The 25,948-nt window shown below is 42.8% G+C and overlaps 1 protein-coding gene across 1 annotated transcript; it reads right to left on the reverse strand.

Moving 5' to 3' along the window:
* Window positions 1-14,504: 14,504 nt before the first annotated feature.
* Window positions 14,505-22,426, reverse strand: LOC125543865 (ABC transporter G family member 37). The gene is made up of 20 exons (XM_048707357.1): window positions 21,757-22,426; window positions 20,336-20,669; window positions 20,170-20,246; window positions 19,974-20,027; window positions 19,767-19,857; window positions 19,332-19,633; window positions 18,960-19,241; window positions 18,558-18,871; window positions 18,256-18,416; window positions 18,040-18,143; window positions 17,801-17,957; window positions 17,429-17,682; window positions 17,002-17,334; window positions 16,620-16,910; window positions 16,458-16,541; window positions 16,232-16,365; window positions 15,925-16,152; window positions 15,653-15,824; window positions 15,211-15,465; window positions 14,505-15,106 (listed from the first exon to the last, which is right to left on the reverse strand). The coding sequence occupies exons 1-20, from the start codon at window positions 22,204-22,206 to the stop codon at window positions 14,834-14,836; spliced, it is 4,350 nt and encodes a 1,449-aa protein (XP_048563314.1). The 5' UTR covers window positions 22,207-22,426; the 3' UTR covers window positions 14,505-14,833.
* Window positions 22,427-25,948: the final 3,522 nt, after the last annotated feature.

Consider the following 25,948-nt stretch of genomic DNA (forward strand, 5'->3'; position numbering starts at 1 on the left):
TTGATGCTTTTTCTTGATTTCTACCTTCGCCAATTTCAGCATCCCGAAGAGCTTGGGAATCGTTTCTGTTATCCCTTGCATATTATAGTTCATCACAAAGTTCTAGTAACTTGGTGATAGTCACTAGAGAACTCTGTCAATCACTATCTTATCTGGAAGATTAACTCCCACTTGATTCAAGTGATTGTAGTACTCAGACATTCTGAGCACATGCTCACTAGCTGAGCTATTATCCTCCATCTTGTAGGCAAAGTACTTGTCAGAGGTCTCATACCTCTTAACACGGGCATGAGTCTGAAATACCAATTTCAGCTCTTGGAACATCTCATATGCTCAGTGGCATTCAAAACATTTTTTAAGTCCTGGTTATAGGTCGTAAAGCATGGTGCACTGAACTATTAAGTAGTCATCATACCGAGCTTTGTCAAATGTTCATAACGTGTGCATATGCTCCTGCAATACGTCTGTCACCTAGCGGTGCATCAAGGACATAATACTTGTGTGCAACAATGAGGATAATCCTCAGATCACGGACCCAGTCCGCATCATTGCTACTATCATCTTTCAACTTATTTTTCTCTAGGAAAATATCAAAAATAAACGGGGAGCTACATCGCAAGCTGTTGATCTACAACATAGATATGCAAAAACTATCAGGACTAAGTTTATGATAAATTAAGTTCAATTAATCATATTACTTAAGAACTCCCACTTAGATAGACATCCCTCTAATCATCTAAGTGATCACGTGATCCATATCAACTAAACCATGTCCGATCATCACGTGAGATGGAGTAGTTTTCAATGGTGAACATCACTATGTTGATCATATCTACTATATGATTCACGTTCGACCTTTCGATCTCAGTGTACCGAGGCCATATCTGCATATGCTAGGCTCGACAAGTTTAACCCGAATATTCTGCGTGTGCAAAACTGGCTTGCACCCGTTGTATGTGAACGTAGAGCTTATCACACCCGATCATCACGTGGTGTCTCGGCACGATGAACTATCGCAACAGTGCATACTCAGGGAGAACACTTATACCTTGAAATTTTAGTAATGGATCATCTTATAAAGCTACCGTCGTACTGAGCAAAATAAGATGCATAAAAGATAAACATCACATGCAATCAAAATATGTGACATGATATGGCCATCATCATCTTGTGCCTTTGATCTCCATCTCCAAAGTATCGTCATGATCTCCATCGTCACCGGCATGACACTATGATCTCCATCATATTGATCTTTATCAACGTGTCATCACATGGTCGTCTCTCCAATTATTGCTTTTGCAACTATTGCTATCGCATAGCGATAAAGTAAAGCAATTATATGGCGCTTGCATCTTATGCAATAAAGAGACAACCATAAGGCTCCTGCCAGTTGCCGATAACTTTAAGAAAACATGATCATCTCATACAACAATTTATATCGCATCATGTCTTGACCATATCACATCATGACATGCCCTGCAAAAACAAGTTAGACGTCCTCTACTTTGTTGTTGCAAGTTTTACGTGGCTGCTACTGGTTGAGCAAGAACCGTTCTTACCTACGCATAAAAACCACAACATAGTATAGTGATTACTTTTTGATCTTCAGAAAGAACCATGTTCATTGAAACCGATTCAACCAAAGTTGGAGAAACAGACACCCACTAGCCACATGTGTGCGAAGCACGGCGATAGAACCAGTCTCGCGTAAGCGTACGCGTAATGTCGGTCTGGGGTGCTTCATCTAACAATACCGCCGAATCAAGAATCAACTAGTAACGGCAAGCAATATGTATATACTCACGCCCACAACTCCATTGAGTTCTACTCGTGCAGATAACATCTACGCATAGACCTGGCTCTGATGCCCCTGTTGGGGAACGCAGTAATTTCAAAATTTTCCTACGCACATGCAAGATCTATCATGGTGATGCATAGCAACGATAGGGGAAGAGTGTTGTCCACGTACCCTCATAGACCGTAAGCGGAAGCGTCATGACAACGCGGTTGATGTAGTCATACGTCTTCACGATCCGACCGATCCTAGTACCGAAAGTACGGCACCTCCGCGATCAGCACACGTTCAGCTTGGTGACTTCCCACGAACTCTTGATCCAGTTGAGTGTCGAAGGAGAGCTTCGTCAGCACGACGGCGTGATAACGCTGATGATGAAGCTACCGGCGCAGGGCTTCGCCTAAGCACTACGACAATATGACCGAGGTGGATTGTGGTGGAAGGGGGCACCGCACATGGCTAAGAGATCAATGATCAACTTGTGTGTCCTAGGGTGCCCCCTGCCCCCGTATATAAAGGAGCAAGGGGGAAGGCCCGGTCGGCCCTTGCGGCGCACCAGGAGAGGACGATTCCTCCTCCTAGTAGGAGTAGGACTCCCCTTTTCCTAGTCCTACTAGGAGGGGGAAAGGAAGGAGGAGAGGGAGAAGGAAAGGGGGGCGCCGGCCCCCCTTCCCTAGTCCAATTCAGACCAGACGGGGAGGGGGCGCGCAGCCTGCCCTGGCCGGCCCTCTCTTTCTCCACTAAGGCCCAAGTGGCCCATTAGTTCCCCGGGGGGGGGGGGGGTCTGGTAACCCTCCGACACTCCGGTTTTCTCCGAAATCACCCGAAACACTTCCGGTGTCCGAATATAGCCGTCTAATATATCAATCTTTATGTCTCGACCATTTCGAGACTCCTCGTCACGTCTGTGATCATATCCGGGACTCCAAACTACCTTCGGTACATCAAAACACAATAAACTCATGACACCGATTGTCACCGAACATTAAGCATGCGGACCCTACGGGTTCGAGAACTATGTAGACATGACCAAGACTCATCTCCGGTCAATAGCAAACAGTGGAAACTGGATGCTCATATTGGTTCCTACATATTCTACGAAGATCTTCATCGGTCAAACCGCATAACAACATATGTCGTTCCTTTTGTCATCGGTATGTTACTTGCCTGAGATTTGATCGTCGGTATCTCAATACCTAGTTCAATCTCGTTACCGGCAAGTCTATTTTACTCGTTCCGTAATGCATCATGCCACAACTAACTCATTAGTTACATTGCTTGCAAGGCTTATAGTGATGTGCATTACCGAGAGGGCCCAGAGATACCTCTCCGATAGACGGGGTGACAAATCCTAATCTCGATCTATGCCAACTCAACAAACACCATCGGAGACACCTGTAGAGCATCTTTATAATCACCCAGTTACGTTGTGACGTTTGATAGCACACAAGGTGTTCCTCCGGTATTCGGGAGTTGCATAATCTCATAGTCAGAGGAACATGTATAATTTATGAAGAAAGCAGTAGCAATAAAACTGAACGATCAATATGCTAAGCTAATGGATGGGTCTTGTCCATCACATCATTCTCTAATGATGTGATCCTCTTCATCAAATGACAAAACATGTCCATGTCTAGGAAACTTAACCATCTTTGATTAACGAGCTAGTCAAGTAGAGGCATACTAGGGACACTCTGTTTGTCTATGTATTCACACATGTACTAAGTTTCCAGTTAATACAATTCTATCATTAATAATAAACATGTATCATGATATAAGGAAATATAAATAACAACTTTATTATTGTCTCTAGGGCATATTTCCTTCAGGAGATACCTGTAGAGCATCTTTATAATCACCCAGTTACGTTGTGACGTTTGATAGCACACAAGGTATTCCTCCGGTATTCGGGAGTTGCATAATCTCATAGTCAAAGGAATATGTATAAGTCATGAAGAAAGCAATAGCAATAAAGCTTAACGATCATTATGGTAAGCTAACGGATGGGTCTTGTCCAACACATCATTCTCCTAATGATGTGATCCCGTTCATCAAATGACAACACATGTTTATGGTTAGGAAACTTAACCATCTTTGATTAACAAGCTAGTCTAGTAGAGGCTTACTAGGGACACTGTGTTTTTCTATGTATCCACAAATGTATCAAGTTTCCGGTTAATACAATTCTAGCATGAATAATAAACATTTATCATGATATAAGGAAATATAAATAACAACTTTATTATTGCCGCTAGGGCATATTTCCTTCAGTCTCCCACTTGCATTAGAGTCAATAATCTAGTTCACATCGTCATGTGATTTAACACCAATAGGTCACATCTTTATGTGATTAGTTCACATCGCCATGTGACTAACACCCAAAGGGTTTACTAGAGTCAATAATCTAATTCACATCGCTATGCGATTAACACCCAAAGAGTACTAAGGTGTGATTATGTTTTGCTTGTGAGAGAAGTTTAGTCAACGGGTCTGCCACTTTCAGAGCCGTATGTATTTTGCAAATTTTCTATGTCTACAATGCTCTGCATGGAGCTACTCTAACTAATTTCTCCCACTTTCAATATGTATCTAGATTGAGACTCAGAGTCATCTGGATCGATGTAAAAGCTTGCATCAACGTAACTCTTTACGACGAACTCTTTATCACCTCCATAACCGAGAAATATTTCCTTAGTCCTCTTAGGTAACTAAGGATGATAACTTTGACCGCTGTCTAGTGATCCACTCCTGGATCACTATCGTACCCCCTTGCAAAACTCATGGAAAGATACATAATAGGTCTGATACATAGCATAGCATACTTTATAGAACCTATGGTTGAGGCATAGGGAATGACTTTCATTCTCTTTCTATTTTTTTGTCGTTGTCGGGTTTTGAGTCTTACTCAATTTCGCACCTTACAATACAGGCAAGAACTCCTTTTTGACTGATCCATTTTGAACTTCTTCAAAATCTTGTCAAGGTATGTGCTTTGTGAAAGTCCTATTAAGTGTCTCGATCTATCCCTATAGATCTTGATGCCCAATATATAAGTAGCTTCATGGAGGTCTTTCATTGAAAAACTCTTATTCAAGTATCCTTTTATGCTATCCAGAAATTATATATCACTAGCAAATATGCATGTGCGTTGCAACGGGAGACAAAAAAATATGGCTCATCAAATAAATATGACTCAATATCCTGATGTATGAGCATACTCTATTTTAACATAGTGGCTCACCATGTTGTCATTTATTTTATTTTTCTCAGCCTAGCCGATGATGGTCGCGATGTCCACGTGATCACAATGCATTCCGCGGTAAATCACAAGGCTATGAAATTTCCAGATCATTATGTTGCGCAAGCGAACGTCTAAAACTTTAAAAACAAATCTCATTGACCACGAACTACTCCCAACGCCAAGATATATAAAGACTTTCGAAAAACTAATCAAATCCTAGACATAAAATACTTTTGAATCAGTGAACACTTTTCGAATCGACAATTTTGTTTTGAAATTTTTGATTTTCTCAAAAAAAATCATGAACATTAGTTTTGTTTACAATTTTTTTAAATGTATGAACCGGTTTTGAATTGATTAACATTTTTTGACTCAACAAACATTTTTCGAATCGACGAACTTTTTAAAAAAATTGGGGAACACATTTTTATTTTTATTTTTGTGAATGGATATTTTTTTAGATTCCCGAATATGTTTTGATTAAACGATCATTTTTTTCAAAATCATGAACATGATTTTATTTCCCGACCATTTTTTTCCAAAAATTGTGATTTTTTATAATTTTATGAACAGTTTTGCAAAAACACCAACATTTTTTGAATCTGCAAAACTTTTATGATTTTCTAACATTTTTGAATTCACATATATTTTTATGATTTCTCAAACATTTTTTTGAAAAGTTGCAACTTTTAGAATATTAAAATCCCAAATTAATTTAAATAAGAAATAAGAAATCATGAACATTAGTTTTGTTTACATTTTTTTAAATGTATGAACCAGTTTCGAATTCATTAACATTTTTTGACTCAACAAACATTTGTTCAATCGACGAACTTTTTAAAAAAAATTGGGGAACAAATTTTTATTTTTATTTTTGTGAATGGACATTTTTTTAGATTCCCGAATATGTTTTGAATACATGATCATTTTTTCAAAATCATGAACATGATTTTATTTCCCGACCATTTTTTCAAAAAATTGTGATTTTTTATAATTTTGTGAACAGTTTTGCAAAAACACCAACATTTTTTGAATCTGCAAAAATTTTATGGTTTTCTAAACATTTGAATCTGCAAAATTTTGTTTTGAATTCGCATATATTTTTATGATTTCTCAAACATTTTTTTTAAAACTTGCAACTTTTAGATTATTAAAATCCCGAAATAATTTAAATAACAAATGAGAAAAAAACAAAATGAGAAAAAAACAAAATGAGAAAATAAAAGATAAAAATAAAAAATAAAAAAACAGGGGAGTAAAGCCCTGCACATGGGCCGGCCCATGAACGCATACATGGATAGGGACATGCGTGAGAAAGGAAAGATAAATATTGTGAAAGCTGGGATTCGAACCCTTGGTCTCGGCGCTACAGGAGCGATCAGCCAACCACTCTGCCGCTTATCGTTTCATGAATTATTCTCGTCGCGCAGCTATATGATAACGAAGGAGATGGTGATTTTTGGTCCAAAAAGTTGAATCGTTTTCCCACTTATGGGTGGCATTGGTGGGTAATTTTTATCAACTTAGAGGGTAATTTTAATGACGGACGACCAGAAGCGATAGCCGCTTTATTAGTAGGTAAAGATTTCCAATCAACAATATGTCAACCACATATAATATTAGAAATGCTACAGAGCTCCCACTCACTTTCTTGTAAATACAGACTTTACCATAAGTCTGTATAAAACCATATGCTTTGATCACCTCATCAAAGCGTACATTCCAACTCCGAGATGCTTGCACCAGTCCATAGATGGATCGCTGGAGTTTGCACACTTTGTTAGCACCTTTAGGATCGACAAAACCTTCTCATTGCATCATATACAACTTTTCTTTAAGAAATCCATTAAGGAATGTAGTTTTGACATCCATTTGTTAGATTTCATAAAATGCGGCAATTGCTAACATGATTCGGACAGACTTAAACATCGCTATGAGTGAGAAAATCTCATCATAGTCAACACCTTGAACTTGTCGAAAAACCTTTTACGACAAGTCAAGCTTTGTAGATAGTAACACTACCATCAGCGTCCGTCTTCCTCTTGAAGATCCATTTATTCTCAATGGCTTGCCGATCATCCGTCAAGTCCACCAAAGTCCAGACTTTGTTCTCATACATGGATCCTATCTCAGATTTCATGGCCTTAAGCCATTTATCGGAATATGGGCTCATCATCGCTTCCTCATAGTTTGTAGGTTCGTCATGGTCTAGTAACATGACTTTCAGAACAGGATCACCATACCACTCTAGTGTGGAACATACTCTGGTTGACCTACGAGGTTCGATAGTAACTTGATCTGAAATTTTATGATTATTATCATTAGCTTCCTCTCTAGTTGGTGTAGGCATCGCTGGAACTGATTTCTGTGATGAGATACTTTCCAATTTGAGAGAAAGTACAATTACCTTATCAAGTTCCACTTTCCTTCTATTCACTTCTTTCGAGAGAAACTCCTTCTCTAGAAAGGATCCGTTCTTAGCAACAAAAATCTTGCCTTCGGATCTGTGATAGAAGGTGTACCCAACAATTTCTTTTGGGTATCCTATGAAGACGCACTTCTCCGATTTGGGTTCGAGCTTATCAGTTTGAAACTTTTTCACATAGGCATCGCAACCCCAAACTTTAAGAAACGACAGCTTAGGTTTCTTGCCAAACCGCAGTTCATACGGTGTCGTCTCAACGGATTTAGATAGTGCCCTATTTAATGTGAATGCAGTTGTCTCTAATGCATAACCCCAAAATGATAGTGGTAAATCGGTAAGAGACTTCATAGATCGCACCATATCCAATAAAGTACGGTGACGACGTTCGGACATACCATTACGCCATGGTGTTCTAGGTGGCGTGAGTTGTGAAACTATTCTACATTGTTTTAAATGAAGGCCAAACTCGTAACTCAAATATTCGCCTCTGCGATCAGATCGTAGAAACTTTATTTTCTTGTTACGATAATTCTCCACTTCACTCTAAAATTCTTTGAACTTTTCATATGTTTCAGACTTGTGTTTCATTAAGTAGATATATCCATATCTGCTCAAATCATCTGTGAAGGTTAGAAAATAATGATACCCGCCACAAGCCTCAACACTCATCGGACCGCATACATCGATATGTATTATTTCCAATAAGTCAGTGGCTCGCTCCATTGTTCTGGACGACGGAGTCTTAGTCATCTTGCCCATGAGGCATGGTTTGCAAGTATCAAATGATTCATAATCAAGTGATTCCAAAAACCATCTGCATGGAGTTTCTTCATGCGCTTTACACCAATATGACCTAAACGGCAGTGTCACAAATATGTTGCACTATCATTACCAACTTTGCATCTTTTGGCATCAATATTATGAATATGTGTATCACTACGATCGAGATTCAATAAACCATTCACCTTGGGTGTATGACCATAGAATGTTTTATTCATGTAAACAGAACAACAATTATTCTCTAACTTAAATGAATAACCCTGTTGCAATAAACATGGTCTAATCATATTCATGCTCAAAGAAAACACCAAATAACATTTATTTCAGGTTCAACACTAATCCCAAAGGTAGAGGGAATGTGCGATGGTGATCGTATAAACCTTGGAATCACTTCCAACACACATCGTCACTTCGCTCTTAACTAGTCTCTGTTCATTCTGCAACTCCTGTTTTGAGTTACTAATTTTAGCAACTAAATCGGTATCAAATACCCAGGGGCTACTATGAACAATAGTTAAGTACACGTCAATAACTTGTATATCAAATATACCTTTGTTCACTATGCCATCCTTCTTATCCGCCAAGTATTTGGGGTAGTTCCGCTTCCAGTGACCATTTCCTTTGTAGTAGAAGCACTCAGTTTCAGGCTTAGGTCTAGCTTTGGGATTCTTCAAGAGAGTGGCAACTTGCTTTGCCATTCTTTTTGAAGTTCCCCTTCTTTCCCTTGCCCTTTTTCTTGAAACTAGTGGTCTTGTTAACTATCAACACTTGATGCTATTTCTTGATTTCTACCTTCGCTGATTTCAGCATAGCGAAGAGCTTGGGAATCGTTTTCGTCATCCCTTGCATATTATAGTTCATCACGAAGTTCTAATAACTTGGTGATAGTGACTAGAGAAATTTGTCAATCACTATCTTATCTGGAAGATTAACTCCCACTTGATTCAAGCGATTGTAGTACTAGACATTCTGAGCACATGCTCACTAGCTGAGCTATTCTCCTCCATCTTGTAGGCAAAGTACTTGTCAGAGGTCTCATACTTCTTAACACGGGCATGAGTCTGAAATATCATTTTCAGCTATTGAAACATCTCATATACTCCATGGCGTTCAAAACATTTTTTAAGTCCTGGTTCTAAGCCGTGAAGCATGGTGCACTAAACTATCAAGTATTCATCATACCGAGCTTGTCAAACGTTCACAACGTCTCCATCTGCTCCTGCAATAGGTCTGTCACCTAGCGGTGTATCAAGGACATAATTCTTCTGTGCAGCAATGAGGATAATCCTCAGATCACGGACCCAGTCCGCATCATTGCTACTATCATCTTTCAACATAGTTTTTCTCTAGGAACATATCAAAAATAAAACAGGGGAGCTATACGCAACCTATTGATCTACAACATAGATATGCAAAAACTATCAGGACTAAGTTCATGATAAATTAAGTTCAATTAATCATATTACTTAAGAACTCCCACTTAGATAGACATCCCTTGAGTCATCTAAATGATCACGTGATCCATATCAACTAAACCATGTCCGATCATCATGTGAGATGGAGTAGTTTTCAATGGTGAACATATCTATGTTGATCATATCTACTATATGATTCACGTTCAACCTTTCGGTCTCCAGTGTTCTGAGGCCATGTCTATACATGCTAGGCTCGTCAAGTTTAACCCGAGTATTCCGCATGTGCAAAACTGTCTTGCACTCGTTGTATGTGAACGTAGAGCTTATCACACCCGATCATCACGTGGTGTCTCGGCACGACGAACTGTCGCAACGGTGCATACTCAGGGAGATCACTTATACCTTGAAATTTTAGTGAGGGATCATCTTATAGTGCTACCGCCGTACTAAGCAAAATAAGATGCATAAAAGATAAACATCATGCAATCAAAATATGTGACATGACATGGCCATCATCATCTTGTGCCTTTGATCAACATCTCCAAAGTACCGTCATGATCTCCATCATCACCGGCTTGACACCTTGATCTCCATCGTAGCATCGTGGTCGTCTCGACAACTATTTCTTCTACAACTATCGCTAATGCATAGTGATAAAGTAACACAATTACATGGCGTTTGCATTTCATACAATATAGTGACAACCATAAGGCTCCTGCCAGTTGCCGATAACTTTTACAAAACATGATCATCTCATACAATAACGTATATCACATCATGTCTTGACCATATCACATCACAACATGCCCTGCAAAAACAAGTTAGACGTCCTCTACTTTGTTGTTGCAATTTTTACGTGGCTGCTACGGGCTTCTAGCAAGAACCGTTCTTACCTACGCATCAAAACCACAACGGTGATTTATCAAGTTTGTTGTTTTAACCTTCAACAAGGACCGGCCGTAGTCATATTCGATTCAACTAAAGTTGGAGAAACAGACACCCGCCAGCCACCTTTATGCAAAACTAGTTGCATGTCTATCGGTGGAACCGGTCTCATGAACATGGTCATGTAAGGTTGGTCCGGACCGCTTCATCCAACAATACCGCCAAATCAAAATAAGACATTGGTGGTAAGCAGTATGACGATCACCATCCACAACTCTTTGTGTTCTACTCGTGCATATCATCTGCGCATAGACCTGGCTCTGATACCACTGTTGGGGAACGTAGCATGCAATTTCAAAAAAATTCCTACGATCACGCAAGATCTATCTATGAGATGCATAGCAACGAGAGAGGGAGAGTGTGTCCACGTACCCTCGTAGACCGAAAGCGGAAGCATTTGTTTAACGCGGTTGATGTAGTCAAACGTCTTCTCGATTCAACCGATCAAGTACCAAACGTACGACACCTCCGAGTTCTGCACATGTTCAGCTCGATGACGTCCCTCGAACTCTTGATCCAGCAAAGTGTCGAGGGAGAGTTCCGTCAGCACGACAGCGTGGTGACGGTGATGGTGAAGTGATCTGCGCAGGACTTCGCCTAAGCACTACAACAATATGACCGGAGGAGTAAACGGTGGAGGGGGGCACCGCACACGGCTAAGAACAATTGATGTGCCTTAGAGGTGCCCCCTGCCCCCGTATATAAAGGAGGGAGAGGGGAGGAGGACGGCCTAGGGGGCGCGCCAAGTGGGGGGAATCCCACTTGGACTCCTAGTCCTATTCACCCCCCTTCCTTCCATCGGAGGGGGAAACGGGGAAGGAGAGGGAGAGGGAGAAGGAAAGGGGGGCGCCCCCTCCCCTAGTCCAATTTGGACTCCCATGGGGGGCGCCACCCCCCTTGTGGGCTGCCTTGCCTCTCCCCTATGGCCCATGTGGCCCATTACTTCCCCAGGGGGTTCCGGTAACCGCTCGGTACTCCGATAAATACCAGAAACACTCCGGAACCATTCTGATGTCTGAATACTATCATCCAATATATCAATCTTTACCTCTCAACCATTTCGAGACTCCTCGTCATATCCGTGATCTCGTTCGGGACTCCGAACAATCTTCGGTCACCAAAACACATAACTCATAATACAAATCGTCATCGAACGTTAAGCGTGCGGACCCTACGGGTTCGAGAACTATGTAGACATGACCGAAACACATCTCCGATCAATAACCAACAGCGGAACCTGGATGCTCACATTGGTTCCTACATATTCTACGAAGATCTTTATCGGTCAAACCGTAATGACAACATACAGCATTCCCTTTGTCATTGGTATGTTACTTGCCCGAGATTCGATCGTCGGTATCTTCATACCTAGTTCAATCTCGTTATCGGCAAGTCTCTTTACTCGTTTCGTAATGCATCATCCCGTAACTAACTCATTAGTCACATTGCTTGCAAGGCTTATCATGATGTGCATCACCGAGAGGGCCCAGAGATACCTCTCCGATACTCGGAGTGACAAATCCTAATCTCGATCTATGCCAACCCAACAAACACCTTCGGAGATACCTGTAGAGCATCTTTATAATCACCCAGTTATGTTTTGACGTTTGATAGCACACAAGGTATTCAGGAGTTGCATAATCTCATAGTCAAAGAAATATGTATAAGTCATGAAGAAAGCAAGAGCAATAAAACTTAACGATCATTATGCTAAGCTAACGAATGGGTCTTATCCATCACATCATTCTCCTAATGATGTGATCCCGTTCATCAAATGACAACATATGTCTATGGTTAGGAAACTTAACCATCTTCGATTAACGAGCTAGTCTAGTAGAGGCTTACTAGGGACATTGTGTTTTGTCTATGTATCCACACATGTATCAAGTTTTCGGTTAATACAATTCTAGCATGAATAATAAGCATTTATCATGATATAAGAAAATATAAATAACAACTTTATTATTGCCTCTAGGGCATATTTCCTTCATCCAGGGGGCGGAGAGCGACGTTTCGTGTGTCCGGACTCCCGCAAATCTCCCCCATGTTTGTCTCCGGTTTGCGGGAGAAATCGCGTCCGGACCGCTCCGCGGACCGATATAGGTTGGAGTTGCATGGTTTCCGCGATCCGAACGGGTGCGAGAGGTTTACATGTCGGCGTTGGAGATGCCCTTATACTCCCTCCAATCCATATTAAGCGTCGTGGTTTTAGTTCAAATTACTAATTTTCTGAAATAGTACGTTTATTCATCTACTTCCACTTATTGCTTTGTCTAGAGTTCCAATTTATGTCTATAAAAAAATAAAAGGAAACTTATGTCCTATATAGGGGGACAATGGATCAGTGTATTCCAAGTCATATTATGTTCTTGATTTGTTTTTGTTATATTGTACTGTAATTGTTTGAGATGTATCACGATGGTTGATGTGACGAGCACGAGTGCCATGTTTGCTTTGTAAAATTTGTTTCTTAGTTCTATTCGATTTGGAATTCCGTTTGCTTGCGTCCACCGAACAACCATAGTGCTTTGCTATGGATGTGCGCATCAGTACAGGCCGGAGCGTTGCCTCTTTTGAGAAAAAACCATAAAGCGCTGTGGACGTCACATTCATATTTGTTTTGTCGTTTCAGTTTTATTATGGATTTATGTGAGTGCTTGTGTCTGTGCTGATATCAAAATTAGATACGCAAAGACAGGATACCATGTCGGATCAAAGCAAATGGGAGAATTCATTAATTAATCGGCAGCCACGCCAGCCGTCCCATACCGTCACTATCACCTGGTCCTTTGCTGGCAGAAGACTCCCGAGTCTCGTCCGGCACGTGGATATATCTGGGCGAAGCAGAGTGTAGCAAAGAGCCAGGAGCAGGAAATTATGGCGAATGGAGTCGGGTAATAGGGGCGGCACCTGTGTTTGCCTGGCCTTCTCGAGAGAATTGACATCCGAAAGAGGACAGACGACGCCAAATATAGTGACGTGACCTTTTAGGGATTTGCTCCGCAAGTAGTAGTTTATGTGACTTGTATGATCAGTTGCTTTTCTAACTTTTGAACTCGAAAATCTGGAAAATATGCCTGCTTAATGTTACTTTTTGAGTGTTCTCTGTAATGCCATCCATCGTCATCTCTTGCATGGACATGCATGATGTCATTGATGAATCCAGTTCCCAAGTTGGACAAACTAACGGGCAAATTACGAGTTGACCAAACCTAATATAGTTTGAACTAGAATAATTAAAGATACATGTGTTGTAGAGTCTCGAATTAGGCTTTCAGTAACTGAAGAACAGAAATCGAACAAAAAGACGAGCACAAAGGTGCAAAAACTCCGCGAAAACGCTGCCCGGCAGAAGCTGGATTTGATGGCAACAAGAAAACTCTATCGAGAGAACTCAGAGCTTCTTTGGATCACAGAATTAGAAAACACAGGAATTCAAAAAATACAGGAATTTGACGGGATTGTAGGTGCAAAACAGAGGATTGCAAAACAAAGGAAAACTGCAAGAATGGTCATTTGGATGGAACACAGAAAAAACATAGGAAAAGTGCCTCGATCCTACGCGAATCAGTGTAAAAAAAAGATTAGCAGAGTTGGAATGCAATCCATAGGAATTTTGGAGGTGTCACTCCTTTGATCCAAAGGGCTTCCTTAGGAAAAAACCAATGGATTGGAATCCTTCAATATTCCTATGAAAATCCTTCAATCCAAAGAGGCCTTCAAATAGAGATAGTACAATTTCCTGGGCCCATTAGCCAGCCTCTTGGTTAGCAGAACTGATGAGATGATAGTTACCCAAGGAAACATACTCACTGCGGCGCTGCCACTAAGTAATCAAACAAATCTCGAGATAAAACAATTGCTTTGTAATTTTTGGGCAGCAATGGGAAGTTTCACAAGGGATTGAAGAATCAACAAAATTTCTGCCTCCATTAACTCGTCAGAAATGACAACATTACTGGTCGGGTTTACATTCTCCGACGAGAAAAGTAAGTAGCAGTTACTCAGCTAGAGCTGGTAAAGAAGCTGGAGGCTCAACAAGACTAATTAGCCTTTCCTACAAGTCCTAGAGAGTAGAGAGCATAGTTGTGCGGAATTTCTACATGCTTGAAATACAAAATAACCTCTATATCATCTACAGAAACAACTATACTTTGTACAATCCATCCGCACTGGCTGTTGGACAGCAGTATGGCACTACGTACAAGGAATCTGAAAGAATGTCATCCTCCTCATCTTTTCTGGAAGTTGAACCTCATGATGGCGAAACTAAACAGGAAGGCGAACAGCACGGTGAAAGCAACGTGCACCACCGCCACAACCCACAAGAAGTCATGATGGAAACCAAAGTAGTCCGTGACAAACTGGGCCACAGTTATCTGTGGGCCTGGAACTCCCTGATCGAGCGGTTGTTGGATATCACCAAACTGGGAGGCAACCAGTCCGTATAGCGTCCATGCCACCGGGCAAATCCATGAGTACCACCTCCACCAAATAGGAAGTTTCTGAATTAAAAGTTCAATGGATGAGTAATGTGAAAGACAAGGAGCACTGGTAAGTACAAAGTTTACACACAAGAAATGAAAAATGTATCAAGAGTGTAACTTACAGGTCGGGGGATAAGATATCCTGAGAAGAGGTTCCATACGTTGTAGAATGCTGATGAGATGATAGCTGCTATGCTCTCATTCGGCGTCAAGCCAACAGCCATCATTCCATAGAACGTGAAATATAGCATGGTGAAGTACATGAAGAACAAGTACCACAAGAACTTGGCAACTGTCCATTCGAATCCAATCATGGAATAGACTAGCCCGCCATATATCAAAGCCTGAACCAATACGTACGGAAATTCGATAGCAACCTAGAAAAGGGATAACATGACATTGTTTAGGTTCCAGGATTGAGATAATTCAAGAATGTTGATAAACTGAGCCATGATAAACTGCCAGTTCTGTTACTTTAACCACGGCTGTGACTTCGATTGCCAGTCTCAAAGGTCATTCATACATATGCCATGAAATAGGTAAACCGAGAGTCTAAGAAATTACCTGTCCAAATGCATATGGAAAAGCTGAATACATGCCAGCTGCTCTTTCCCGGTAAAAGACTGTTCGCTCCACCACGACAACTGGTTGAACAGAACCAGAATTTTGCACTCCGATGTATAGTACTGCAGCATACATTGATCCCATGGCATTGAATAGATCCTGTGATCTTCGACTGCATCGCGATATAAGGCGTCAGATATATCTTACTTGAAGTAGCTACTATATCCAAAGTACAAAAAAAATGAAGTTATAGTATCAGTTAGGAGATGTACGTTTTACTTCCAAGGTCCCAGAACATCGTTCCGAACATTAGCGCAATGACGATGGTGAAGAGTAATCTCACTGCCGTGTAGGATGGGTTTCTCCAATATGACAACTTTTGCTTCCACAAGCAAGCTAGACACTGTGTGACGAATGATCTAGAGTACTGTGTAGGGAAGTTGAGATCACTAGAGCCAGGAGCTGGCATGCTTAGCTCCTTTATGAGTTCCTTGTTCCTTCTGAAATTGCGAAAATGAAAAGTAGTTAGAAGTGTCACTCACGCTACAATGTATATAAATGTCTTGTGGGGAAGCTTACTGATATAGTTCTGATTGTCTGTAAACTTCAGCGAAATCAATACCAAGCATTTCCTCCTGCGCACTAGAGGACACTTCCAACATCCATGTCGCTGGGTTATATCCATCTTTTATCTTACTAATGCCTTCAATTTCCTGAATAAACGTACACAAGGAATGTTCGATGTGATCTAGCTGGCAACAAGAGTTACAAGGTGTGGTACAACTGCTGGTTTTGATCTTCTTACCTCAAAATACTCAATCAAATTTGCTGAATTTTGGCCAACAGGACCAACATAAATTTCTTCTCCCCCTCTCTTCATCAAGAAAAGCTGCAGCCATACATAGTCACTATATGACCTTAATAAAGCTAAGGATAATAACTGAAATAGAGAATAATGAATAACTACCTCATCAAATGCTTCAAATATGTCAATACTTGGCTGGTGGATGGTGCAAACAACGGTCCTGCCAGTGTTAACAGTGTTCCTAACAGTCCTCATCACAATTGCAGCTGCACGAGCATCAAGACCAGATGTTGGCTCATCCATAAAAATGATTGACGGGTTAGCAACAAGCTCCACGGCAATTGTAAGCCTCTTGCGTTGCTCAGTTGATAGACCATTCACTCCAGGGAGCCCAACAAGTGCCCCCCTCAATGATGTGAGCTCTACAAGATCCATGATCTCCTCGATGAACATCTGTCATCACAGTTCAGCCGGTAAGATCTCCAATCAGATGAGAAAAAAGAAATCAAGAACTGGTCATTTGCCTAGATCAAAGCTAACTAACCTTTCTTCTTTCTGAGTCAACCTCTGCAGGAAGCCGCAGCCATGCAGAAAATACGAGTGATTCATATATTGTCACATGTGGAGAATGAATATCATTTTGCTCACAGTATCCCGATATACGTGCAAAGGTCTCTTGCTTCTTTGGATAGCCTGATACGGTGATTTCCCCCTCTATGTATCCTCCGGTTTTCCTACCCGCTAAAACATCCATCAGGGTTGTCTTTCCAGCACCACTCACACCCATTAATGCAGTAAGTACTCCTGGCCTAAAAGAACCACTGACACCCTTCAAAAGCAACAAGCGGTCTTCCGTTACTCCTTGTGCTTTCATTGCCTGCGGATATAAAGCAATATACCTGGGTAAGCAAACTTGGGTAATGGGTATACAATCATAATTGTGCTCTCATGTTCATTGATAGGAAATTTACCTCTGGCATGTCCACCGAGTATTTTGTGTCGTTAAAGGTGAGTGACAGTGGTGTAAATGGAAGTACCATTCTCTTCCTGCTGTCACTAGAGTCCACGCCACTAATCCCCGAGTTCCGGTCACTAATGTGAGATAATTCCAATTCCTGCTTCCTAGAATTCTTTTCCTTATGACCCTCTAGAGCTTTACCAGTTAAATTTGCATGTTTTTCTTTCAGTTCCTCTTCAGACATTGATGGGTGAGCGTCTGTCAATGCTGCAAAGAAAAGAAAGTGGCTACAGTTATTATCCTATAAGTTAAATGCCTTAGTTATAACCTGCAAATGTTGATTATCTGATCCTTGATAAATAAGTAGTTTTGTAAATATACTTACGACTCAAAACTGAAAGTGCTAAGGTGTAGAGCAGGTTGAAGAGGAGAGTGTATCCAACCATGGCACCAAGCCCAATCCAATACCACTTAGCTTCCGTAAAGATGCCACGATTCTTAAGCACGGTAACTCCAATGGTCTCATTTGTTCCACTAACAATCTGTAAAATATGAATACATGTTGAATTTTCTATGTGTGTGTCGTGGTGACTTTGATTTCTTCTCAAGACAGAGGGTACTTACTTGGTTCCAACTGGGCCCCAAAAATTCGTTTGTTGAAATAGCGTTCTGTGCATATGATAGGGGAGATATCCAGTAACCCCAAATCCACCACTTTTTGATATCAGCTGGAAAAGACAAATAAGATGGTACCATGTAAGCAAAAATCAACATTTAGTTCCATTGTTGTCATGTAAAGACGGCAACATTCTTTTTATCATGGTCGAGCCAGTAACTTACGTCTTGCAAGGATAAAGCCACCCAATGCTGCAAAAGCCAACAGTGATAAAGGTCCAAAGGTGTGGGACACAACCATGTCTCTTCCAATTCCAGCAATGAAGCGGAACAGAGAAGATGACATCTGATTGATCGCAAGGAGCAGCAGATACTGCTTAAAGAACCTGAGCACAAGAAATCATTCAGACTTCACAGAGCTAGTTCTTGTGGAGCAATAATTTAAAATACTTGCTCACAAAAATACATAACTGCCTAAGAAGCAATATAATTGTGTAAGCAAATTGATGTTTGCATCAGTGTCATACCTGCTTACACTGGGATCAAATCCAATGACGTAATACGTGGTGAAAACATAAACTCCAACTTCAACAAACGTGATAGGGATCTGAAGAATCCACGATGGTATGGTGTAGGCCCATGCAGGAAAGAAAAGAAGATCCCTCTGCTTGAAGAAGACAGGAAGTTTCATGACGGTCATCGCAAGCTCCGCAAAACCATTAAACATTATCGTGTCGAGAGCAAAGAACAGCGCCCCCAAATAGATTGTTCCATATTCAACATTACGGCGCATGTTTGTACGGAAAAATGTGGTCATCACAATGAACGCCATCAGAGTTAGCTGCAATGATGGAAAGGTTCAGATTGATGCTACCTAATAATCTCCATCCTAATAAATCAAGGAAAACATATTAAAGATATGAACTTACATTGACAGCTTTAAATATGTACATGAATGCATTCCTCTTCATGAGTAGAAGCTCTCTATCAATAGTAGCTTTCAGCAACTCCATCCTGCTGACACCAAACTTTGAAGTGGCCAGAGCAGCAGGGTGGCTTCTGGTCCTATCAAATGGCACTTTAAGCTCATTCTCTATCGACTTGCCCACATGGAAGGAACGGAATGCATCCGCAAATTGCTTGACAGGTACAAAACGATATGGCCTATCACCCCTGTACCAATATTGCTCCTGGTCTTTCTTTGATGTCACCTTTTCAGTTATTCAGAGATTTCAGTACCGTTCTCTTTAAGAAAAAACAGAATCACATCTGTAATAAGAATTTATAGATGAGACACATACCTCCTGTAAAAAGTCAGCAACACCCTTTCTGCCAGGGCATTTGAAGCCCATGAACTCAAAGAACTCGAGCACATTTTCTCGGGGGCCCTGGTACACAACCTGCCCGTCAGAGAGGAGTATAATGTCGTCAAACAAGTTGTATGTTTCAGGAGCTGGCTGCAGCAAGGAGATGACAGCAGTTCCGCCTAGGATATGGATAGTCTGCCTGAGAGAATTCACAATCTGGTATGTGGTTGAGCTATCCAGTCCAGTGGATATCTCATCCATGAACAGAGCTTTTGCAGGGCCAACAAGCATTTCACCTGTGCATTGAAGATACATGAGTTGATTAGGAATTTCTTAAATAAGACAATTTTACTGTGATGAAGAAGGTGCAGGTCTCGGATTGCTGTACAAATATAAAATGAACCTCATTCTTGGTGAAAATATATATACCTGTTGTGACACGCTTGCGTTGTCCACCAGATATACCCCTTAGCATCTCATTGCCTACCAACGTGTCAGCACAAATATCCAGCCCTAGTATCTGCAGTTACATACAAGAGTAACAGACATGAGAAGTCGTCATTCTATTAATACACAAATGTACATAAGAATCATCCTTGCGGTGCTTCAGCTGGACTCATAGGTAGCAGACTATACCTTGAGTATGTATTCTGTCACAATACTGGATTCTTGCCCTCCCATCGCTGAGGCCTACAGGGCGTAAGTAATGAAACAACTGTTAACTAATTTACTGATAAACAAGCCTTGTTCAAATGATTGTCCTCAATCCTAAGCTAGCCACATAAACAGCTTTAAGAAGCATAAAGTGCTCTAAAATGTGATAACATCTCACCTTCATGTAGACATCGATATCATGATCTGGCTTGATGTTCGCTGCCTTTTCCCTTCTCGCCAGCTCAGTAAGCATCTCTAGAAGAAGCAAAACAGCAAAGCTCAGAGCCTATCGCCATGATGCCATATAAGATAAGCACATTCCCAATAATTAGGCAGCAGCATACCATATCTAGTGCCAACACCTTGGCACCGAGCCGAGAAGGCCAGCGTCTCCCTCACGGTCATCTCCCCGATGTGGAGATCGTGCTGGCTGATGTAAGCGGCGGTCCTCTGCGGGACGAACTCGTCCATCGCGTGGCCGTTGTAGGTGACCTTCCCGGAGACCTTGAGGTCCTTGTCGAGCTTCCCTGCCATGGCCAGCAGCAGCGTGGTCTTGCCGGAGCCAGGAGGCCCGAGCAGCAGCGTCATCCTCCGGGGCTTGATGATCCCGCTGACGTCGTGGAGGACGGTCATGGCCTGCTTCCGGCTGGGGATGACGTGGAGCGCGTTCCCGACGGCCTGGAGCACACCGAGCAATCAACAGACTTAGATATCGAGAAAGGGCACGGTTCTTCCAATGGCGTGGCATGCGGTGGGCGGTGGCGCTGGCGAAACGAGGTGGACGCGCACGCCATGCGCTCGGCGGAATGCCGCAGAGCCGCGCGGCCGATGCGCCAGCATCGCGTGCCATGGTGTGGAGGTCGGACGATTCCGTGGCGTGGACGGGGATGCGGTGGAGGTGGACCCAGGTAGGGAAAGACCGTTGCGGCGCCGTGCCGGTGCCGGTGGCCATCGGCGGAGGTTGCTTTTTTTAGTGAGTGATGATGAAGTCGGGGTAGGAGCGGCAGGCTCCGTTGCGGGCCGAGCCCGGCGTCGCAACGGTTTTGGACTCTTGTTGGGCTACTTTACGCTAAGAAATTTCGTACACTTTTGTCTAAAAAAAAGAAATTTAGTACACTCCTAAAGATCCCTTTTCTGGTCTAAATAAACATTTATCTTTGGAACAGAAAATTATTAGGACTTGGTGCAACTGAAAGGAGAACGAATTAGGAGTTGAATATTATTATTAGGTGGCGGCTAGGTTTAATAAATCTGGAATTCTGAAGTCAGAGAAAAAGCCTCGAAAGCGAGACACGGTCAGAGTAATATTTTGTGTAGGACAAGTGGCCGAAACGGTAGAAAATATCACGCGCCGAGAGGCGACTCACCTACCGCATTGCTTGGTGATGAGCCAAAAGCATACAGCTCGCTGGCAAGTTGCAATCGCAAGAAGGGGAAAACAAAGCCCCTACTTGGCTTCAATTCTCGCAGCGTCGCTGTCGAGCAGTGTATATAACCATAAGAAAAACGAAAGTGCACTGTCACTCGCGGAACCAGCGGCACCTAAAGCAGCCCATACTCATCGACTAACTGGCCCTACCATGCACCAGTGCTCGGGCTCGGCCAAGCCAGACTGATTAGTTAACGGAGCAGGTCATCATTAACTATGATCAACATGCTTGTTCCAACGGTGCGGAGAAAAACAAAGACAAGCTGAAGCTAAGCCGCCATGGACTGTGGCATCGGTTTTGCAGCGGAACTGAACTTTTTGTGCAGGCGGCTTTACCTCGAGGGTGTTGGTGACGGAGTTGATGAGCGTGGGGAGGCCGCGGTTGCCGACGCGCACCTCGGCCTCGATCTCCAGCTTCTCGAACCGCACCTCGATGGTGGGGTAGTCGATGCCCACCCTGTCCATGCGCTCCTTGAGCTTGAGGAGGAAGTTCTCGTGGTCGTCGTCGGCCGCGCGGACCAGCCGCTCGATCAGCGCCCGGCTCTCGTGGGCGCCCAGCCGCCCCACGTCCACCTCCACCTTCTCCCCGCCGTCCTCCACCGTCAGGATCCCGCGCCGCACCCGGTCGTACGTGGGCAGACGCTCCAGGGCCGCCCACCGCAGCGCCTCCTCGTCGTCCTCCTCCTCCTGGAACCGCGACGACGTCCGCGAGAACACGTCGTCGCCGCGACGCCATAGCGAGCTGTCCCGCCGCAGGCTCGTCACCCGGTGGATCTCTCGATCCATCCTCGCCTTTTTTGCTTACTTACTTATCTTCCTCTTCTTCTTCCGTTGATCACTCCCTCTGCACTGACTTGGCTTAGCTCTGTTGCGCAGCTCCTCCTTGCCTTGCGACAGGGGGCTGTTTTGGCTTGGGGTACGAACTGGTACGAAGGGAGCAGACGAAGGCGTCTCTATATATACGCCCAGGAGAAGAGAAGAGAAGGGAATGGTTGAAGCTGGTGAGGAGGAAGACCACGCCAGCCAGCCACATTATCGAGTTTCGCCTCACCTACCTTGAGCGAGTCCTTGACCTGGACACATTTTGTGCAGGTCCGGTGCACTGTGCGAGCTTGGACCCGGCACGGGATGTGGTCGTCGAACTGCTAGATAATGACACTGAGCTTTCGAGCTAGTAGCTCTTCATTTTTCACGCGCGTGTTTACACCCGGGCGGGGGAGCTTCCTGGCATCAGCGGGGCTTTTGTCTCTGCGTCGAGGCCGAGGCCGAGGCGGGCAGTGGTCAACATGCATGTCTCGCAATTATTCGATTCGAGGCTGCTCTTGCGTCTTGCCCCCGCGGTAGGTTCGTTTGGCCAGTGATAGTATGATATTACGAAGAGGGCAGCCGCCTGCAGCCACTTGCAGCCGCAGAGTGTATACTACTACGACTACTACTAGTCCCTGATTCTTAATTATAGTGTCTACTTTGGATGGGTGTGGTTAAACAAATCGCGTCCAGCTAGGACGATAAGGCCCGGCGACGACAACGGCGGCTGCGACCGTCGGTTCCTCCATCCAACGGCTCGCCCGAGATTGCATCACCCATTCATTTCGTTGGGGTGTCGACATGAGCAGTGACCGATACATTATTCATGGCCACCCAATCACGTGTAGAAAAGTCTTTTCAGGCGAATTCTCGCCCCAGTTGGTCCAATTTCTCTTCATCCATTGGTTTATCCTATCTTTTCTTACATGTACTGACGATGTGCATTTTAACTAATTTCATATTTTTATCTTGGGTCTCTTTCCCACGGAGAAATTAAGATCCACAATAGGGATTTTTTTAACACGATACATATGCAGATGCTTGTACATAAGCACATACACTCGCCCCATGAACGCACACACACCCTATCTCTATGAATCTCCGAGAGACCGAGCTGACAAATCATATTGAAATTGACAAAGCCGACACATACACCTTCATAGTCAACATGAAAGTTTCCTCTCACTAAACGCACATGTTGGAAGGCATGGAAGAAATTCAAAAAAATGTGAGCATCAGCGTCAAGTGTACGACGTGAACCCTGGTGGAATGGGGATACCACTGTCTTCCTAACCATCCAACCGAAAATTGGTTCATGAAATTTGTTTTGCTGGCAATGCTAGACTACAGTAAGATTGGAGCTTCAGAAGACATGTTCGAATTTTTTAGAGAGAAGGCTCAAGACGAGCCCGACTTTGAATTAACAAAGCCATCAACCAGTTAAGAATTACAACCAACAACAAAAGCCACAACGGCCAAATGATACAAGAGGGGCTGACTAGATCGAAAATACATAGGAGCACTCGGGTGCCCTATACTCAAAAAAAGTTTAATGATTCAAATTAAGTCAAAAAATCCCGTAACTTTTTATGCAATGACCAAGTATTGCACTCATATAAAAGGATTAGACATGGAATGACTTTTATTGTATCCAGTCAAAGATTTGCCAAAAAAAAGGCTAGATACAAGTACTTTTCATGCTATGTTGTCGTCATATTTGTTTTTTGCCCTAAAGTCAATGGGAATCATTCATTGGTCAAACTTTTTATACAAGTACAATACCTGGTTGTATTGTATTCCAAAAAAGTTCCGGGATTTTTTGACCTTTTCTAAATTATTAAACTACTTTTGAATATAGGGGGTGGAACACTAGAGTGCTCCTAATCCGCTTACCCGACTAGATAGCATACAATTCGGTGCACATTGCAAGCACAAAAGTAACTACTCCCTTCGTCCCATAATGTAAGACGTTTTTTGACATTAGTCTAGTGTCAGAAAACATCTTACATTATGGGACGGAGGGAGTAAAAAAGAAGAGCCTTGCTTGCAAATGTTGAGGAAATTGGTAACTGGTAGCTGCTCAGTTGACTTGGGAGTAGCGATTAATGGTGAATTGGCCTATTTACTGGATTATCGATGATTAATAGTTAGCTTAAATAGGAAAATGCCAACATATATCTGTAGGATCGAAAGTATGTCTAGAGGGGGGGTGATTAGACTACTTGACCAAATAAAAACTTAACATTTTCCCAATTTTAATTCTTGGCAGATTTTAGCTATTGTAGGACAAGTCAAGCAATCATCACACAATTCAAGCAAGCATGCAAAGAGTATATTGGCAGCGGAAAGTAAAGCATGCAACTTGCAAGAATGTAAAGGGAAGGGTTTGGAGAATTCAAACGCAATTGGAGACACGGATGTTTTTCCCGTGGTTCGGATAGGTGGTGCTATCCTACATCCACGTTGATGGAGACTTCAACCCACAAAGGGTAACGGTTGCGTGAGTTCACGGAGGGCTCCACCCACGAAGGGTAACGGTTGCGCGAGTCCACGGAGGGCTCCACCCACGAAGGGTCCACAAAGAAGCAACCTTGTCTATCCCACCATGGCCATCGCCTACGAAGGACTTGCCTCACTAGCGATAGATCTTCACGAAGTAGGCGATCTCCTTGCCCTTATAAACTCCTTGGTTCAACTCCACAATCTTGTCGGAGGCTCCCAAGTGACACCTAGCCAATCTAGGAGACACCACTCTCCAAGAAGTAACAAATGGTGTGTAGGTAATGAACTCCTTGCTCTTGTGCTTCAAATGATAGTCTCCCCAACACTCAACTCTCTCTCATAGGATTTGGATTTTGTGAAAAGAAGATTTGAGTGGAAAGCAACTTGAGGAAGTCTAGAGATCAAGATTCATATGGTAGGAATGGAATATCTTGGTCTCAACACATGAGTAGGTGGTTCTCTCTCAGAACATATGAGTTGGAATTGTGTATGTGTTCTGATGGCTCTCTCTTCGAATGAAGAGGAGGTGGAGGGGTATATATAGTATATATAGCCTCCACACAAAATCCAACCGTTACACACAGTTTTCCAATCTCGGTGGGACCGAATCAACAAACTCGGTCGGACCGAAAAGGTAAACCTAGTGATCGTTAGAGATTTTCGGTGGGACTGACATGCAACTCGGTAGGACCGATATGGTTAGGGTTTGGGCATAACGTAATCTCGGTGAGACCGATTACACAAACTCGGTGAGACCGATTTTGGTAATTAGCTAACCAGAGAGTTGGTCAGGCAAACTCGGTGGGACCGATTTTCTCTTTCGGTGAGACCGAAAAGTTACAAAAAGGAAACACTGAATTTACATTGCAATCTCGGTGGGACCGATCCGCTCTTTCGGTGAGACCGAAAAGTTACGAAAGGGAAACAGAGAGTTTGCAATCCCATCTCGGTGAGACCGAGATCCCTATCGGTAGAACCAAATTGCTAGGGTTTGGCAGTGGCTTATGACAAGTGAAACTCGGTGGCGCCGGATAGAAAGAATCGGTAGGACCGAGTTTGGCTTAGGGTTTAGGTCATATGTGGATATGGGAAAGTAGCTGAGGATTTTGGAGCATATCACTAAGTACATGAAGCAAGAGGCTCATTAAGCAACACCTCATCCCTCCTTGATAGTATTGGCTTTTCCTAAAGACTCAATGTGATCTTGGATCACTAAAAT

The sequence above is a fragment of the Triticum urartu genome, chromosome 3 (assembly GCF_003073215.2).
Source record: "Triticum urartu cultivar G1812 chromosome 3, Tu2.1, whole genome shotgun sequence".
Classification (NCBI taxonomy): Eukaryota; Viridiplantae; Streptophyta; class Magnoliopsida; order Poales; family Poaceae; genus Triticum; species Triticum urartu.

What these genes read in the sequence shown, in the direction of transcription:
- LOC125543865 (XM_048707357.1), bottom strand. Translation starts at nt 22,206, where the DNA reads ATGGATCGAGAGATCCACCGGGTGACGAGCCTGCGGCGGGACAGCTCG. An exon ending in TGACAGAATACATACTCAAG is followed by an intron (nt 19,858 to 19,973) that starts GTATAGTCTGCT and finishes ATGTAACTGCAG; the next exon opens with ATACTAGGGCTGGATATTTG. An exon ending in TGGCTTTATCCTTGCAAGAC is followed by an intron (nt 18,144 to 18,255) that starts GTAAGTTACTGG and finishes TGTCTTTTCCAG; the next exon opens with CTGATATCAAAAAGTGGTGG.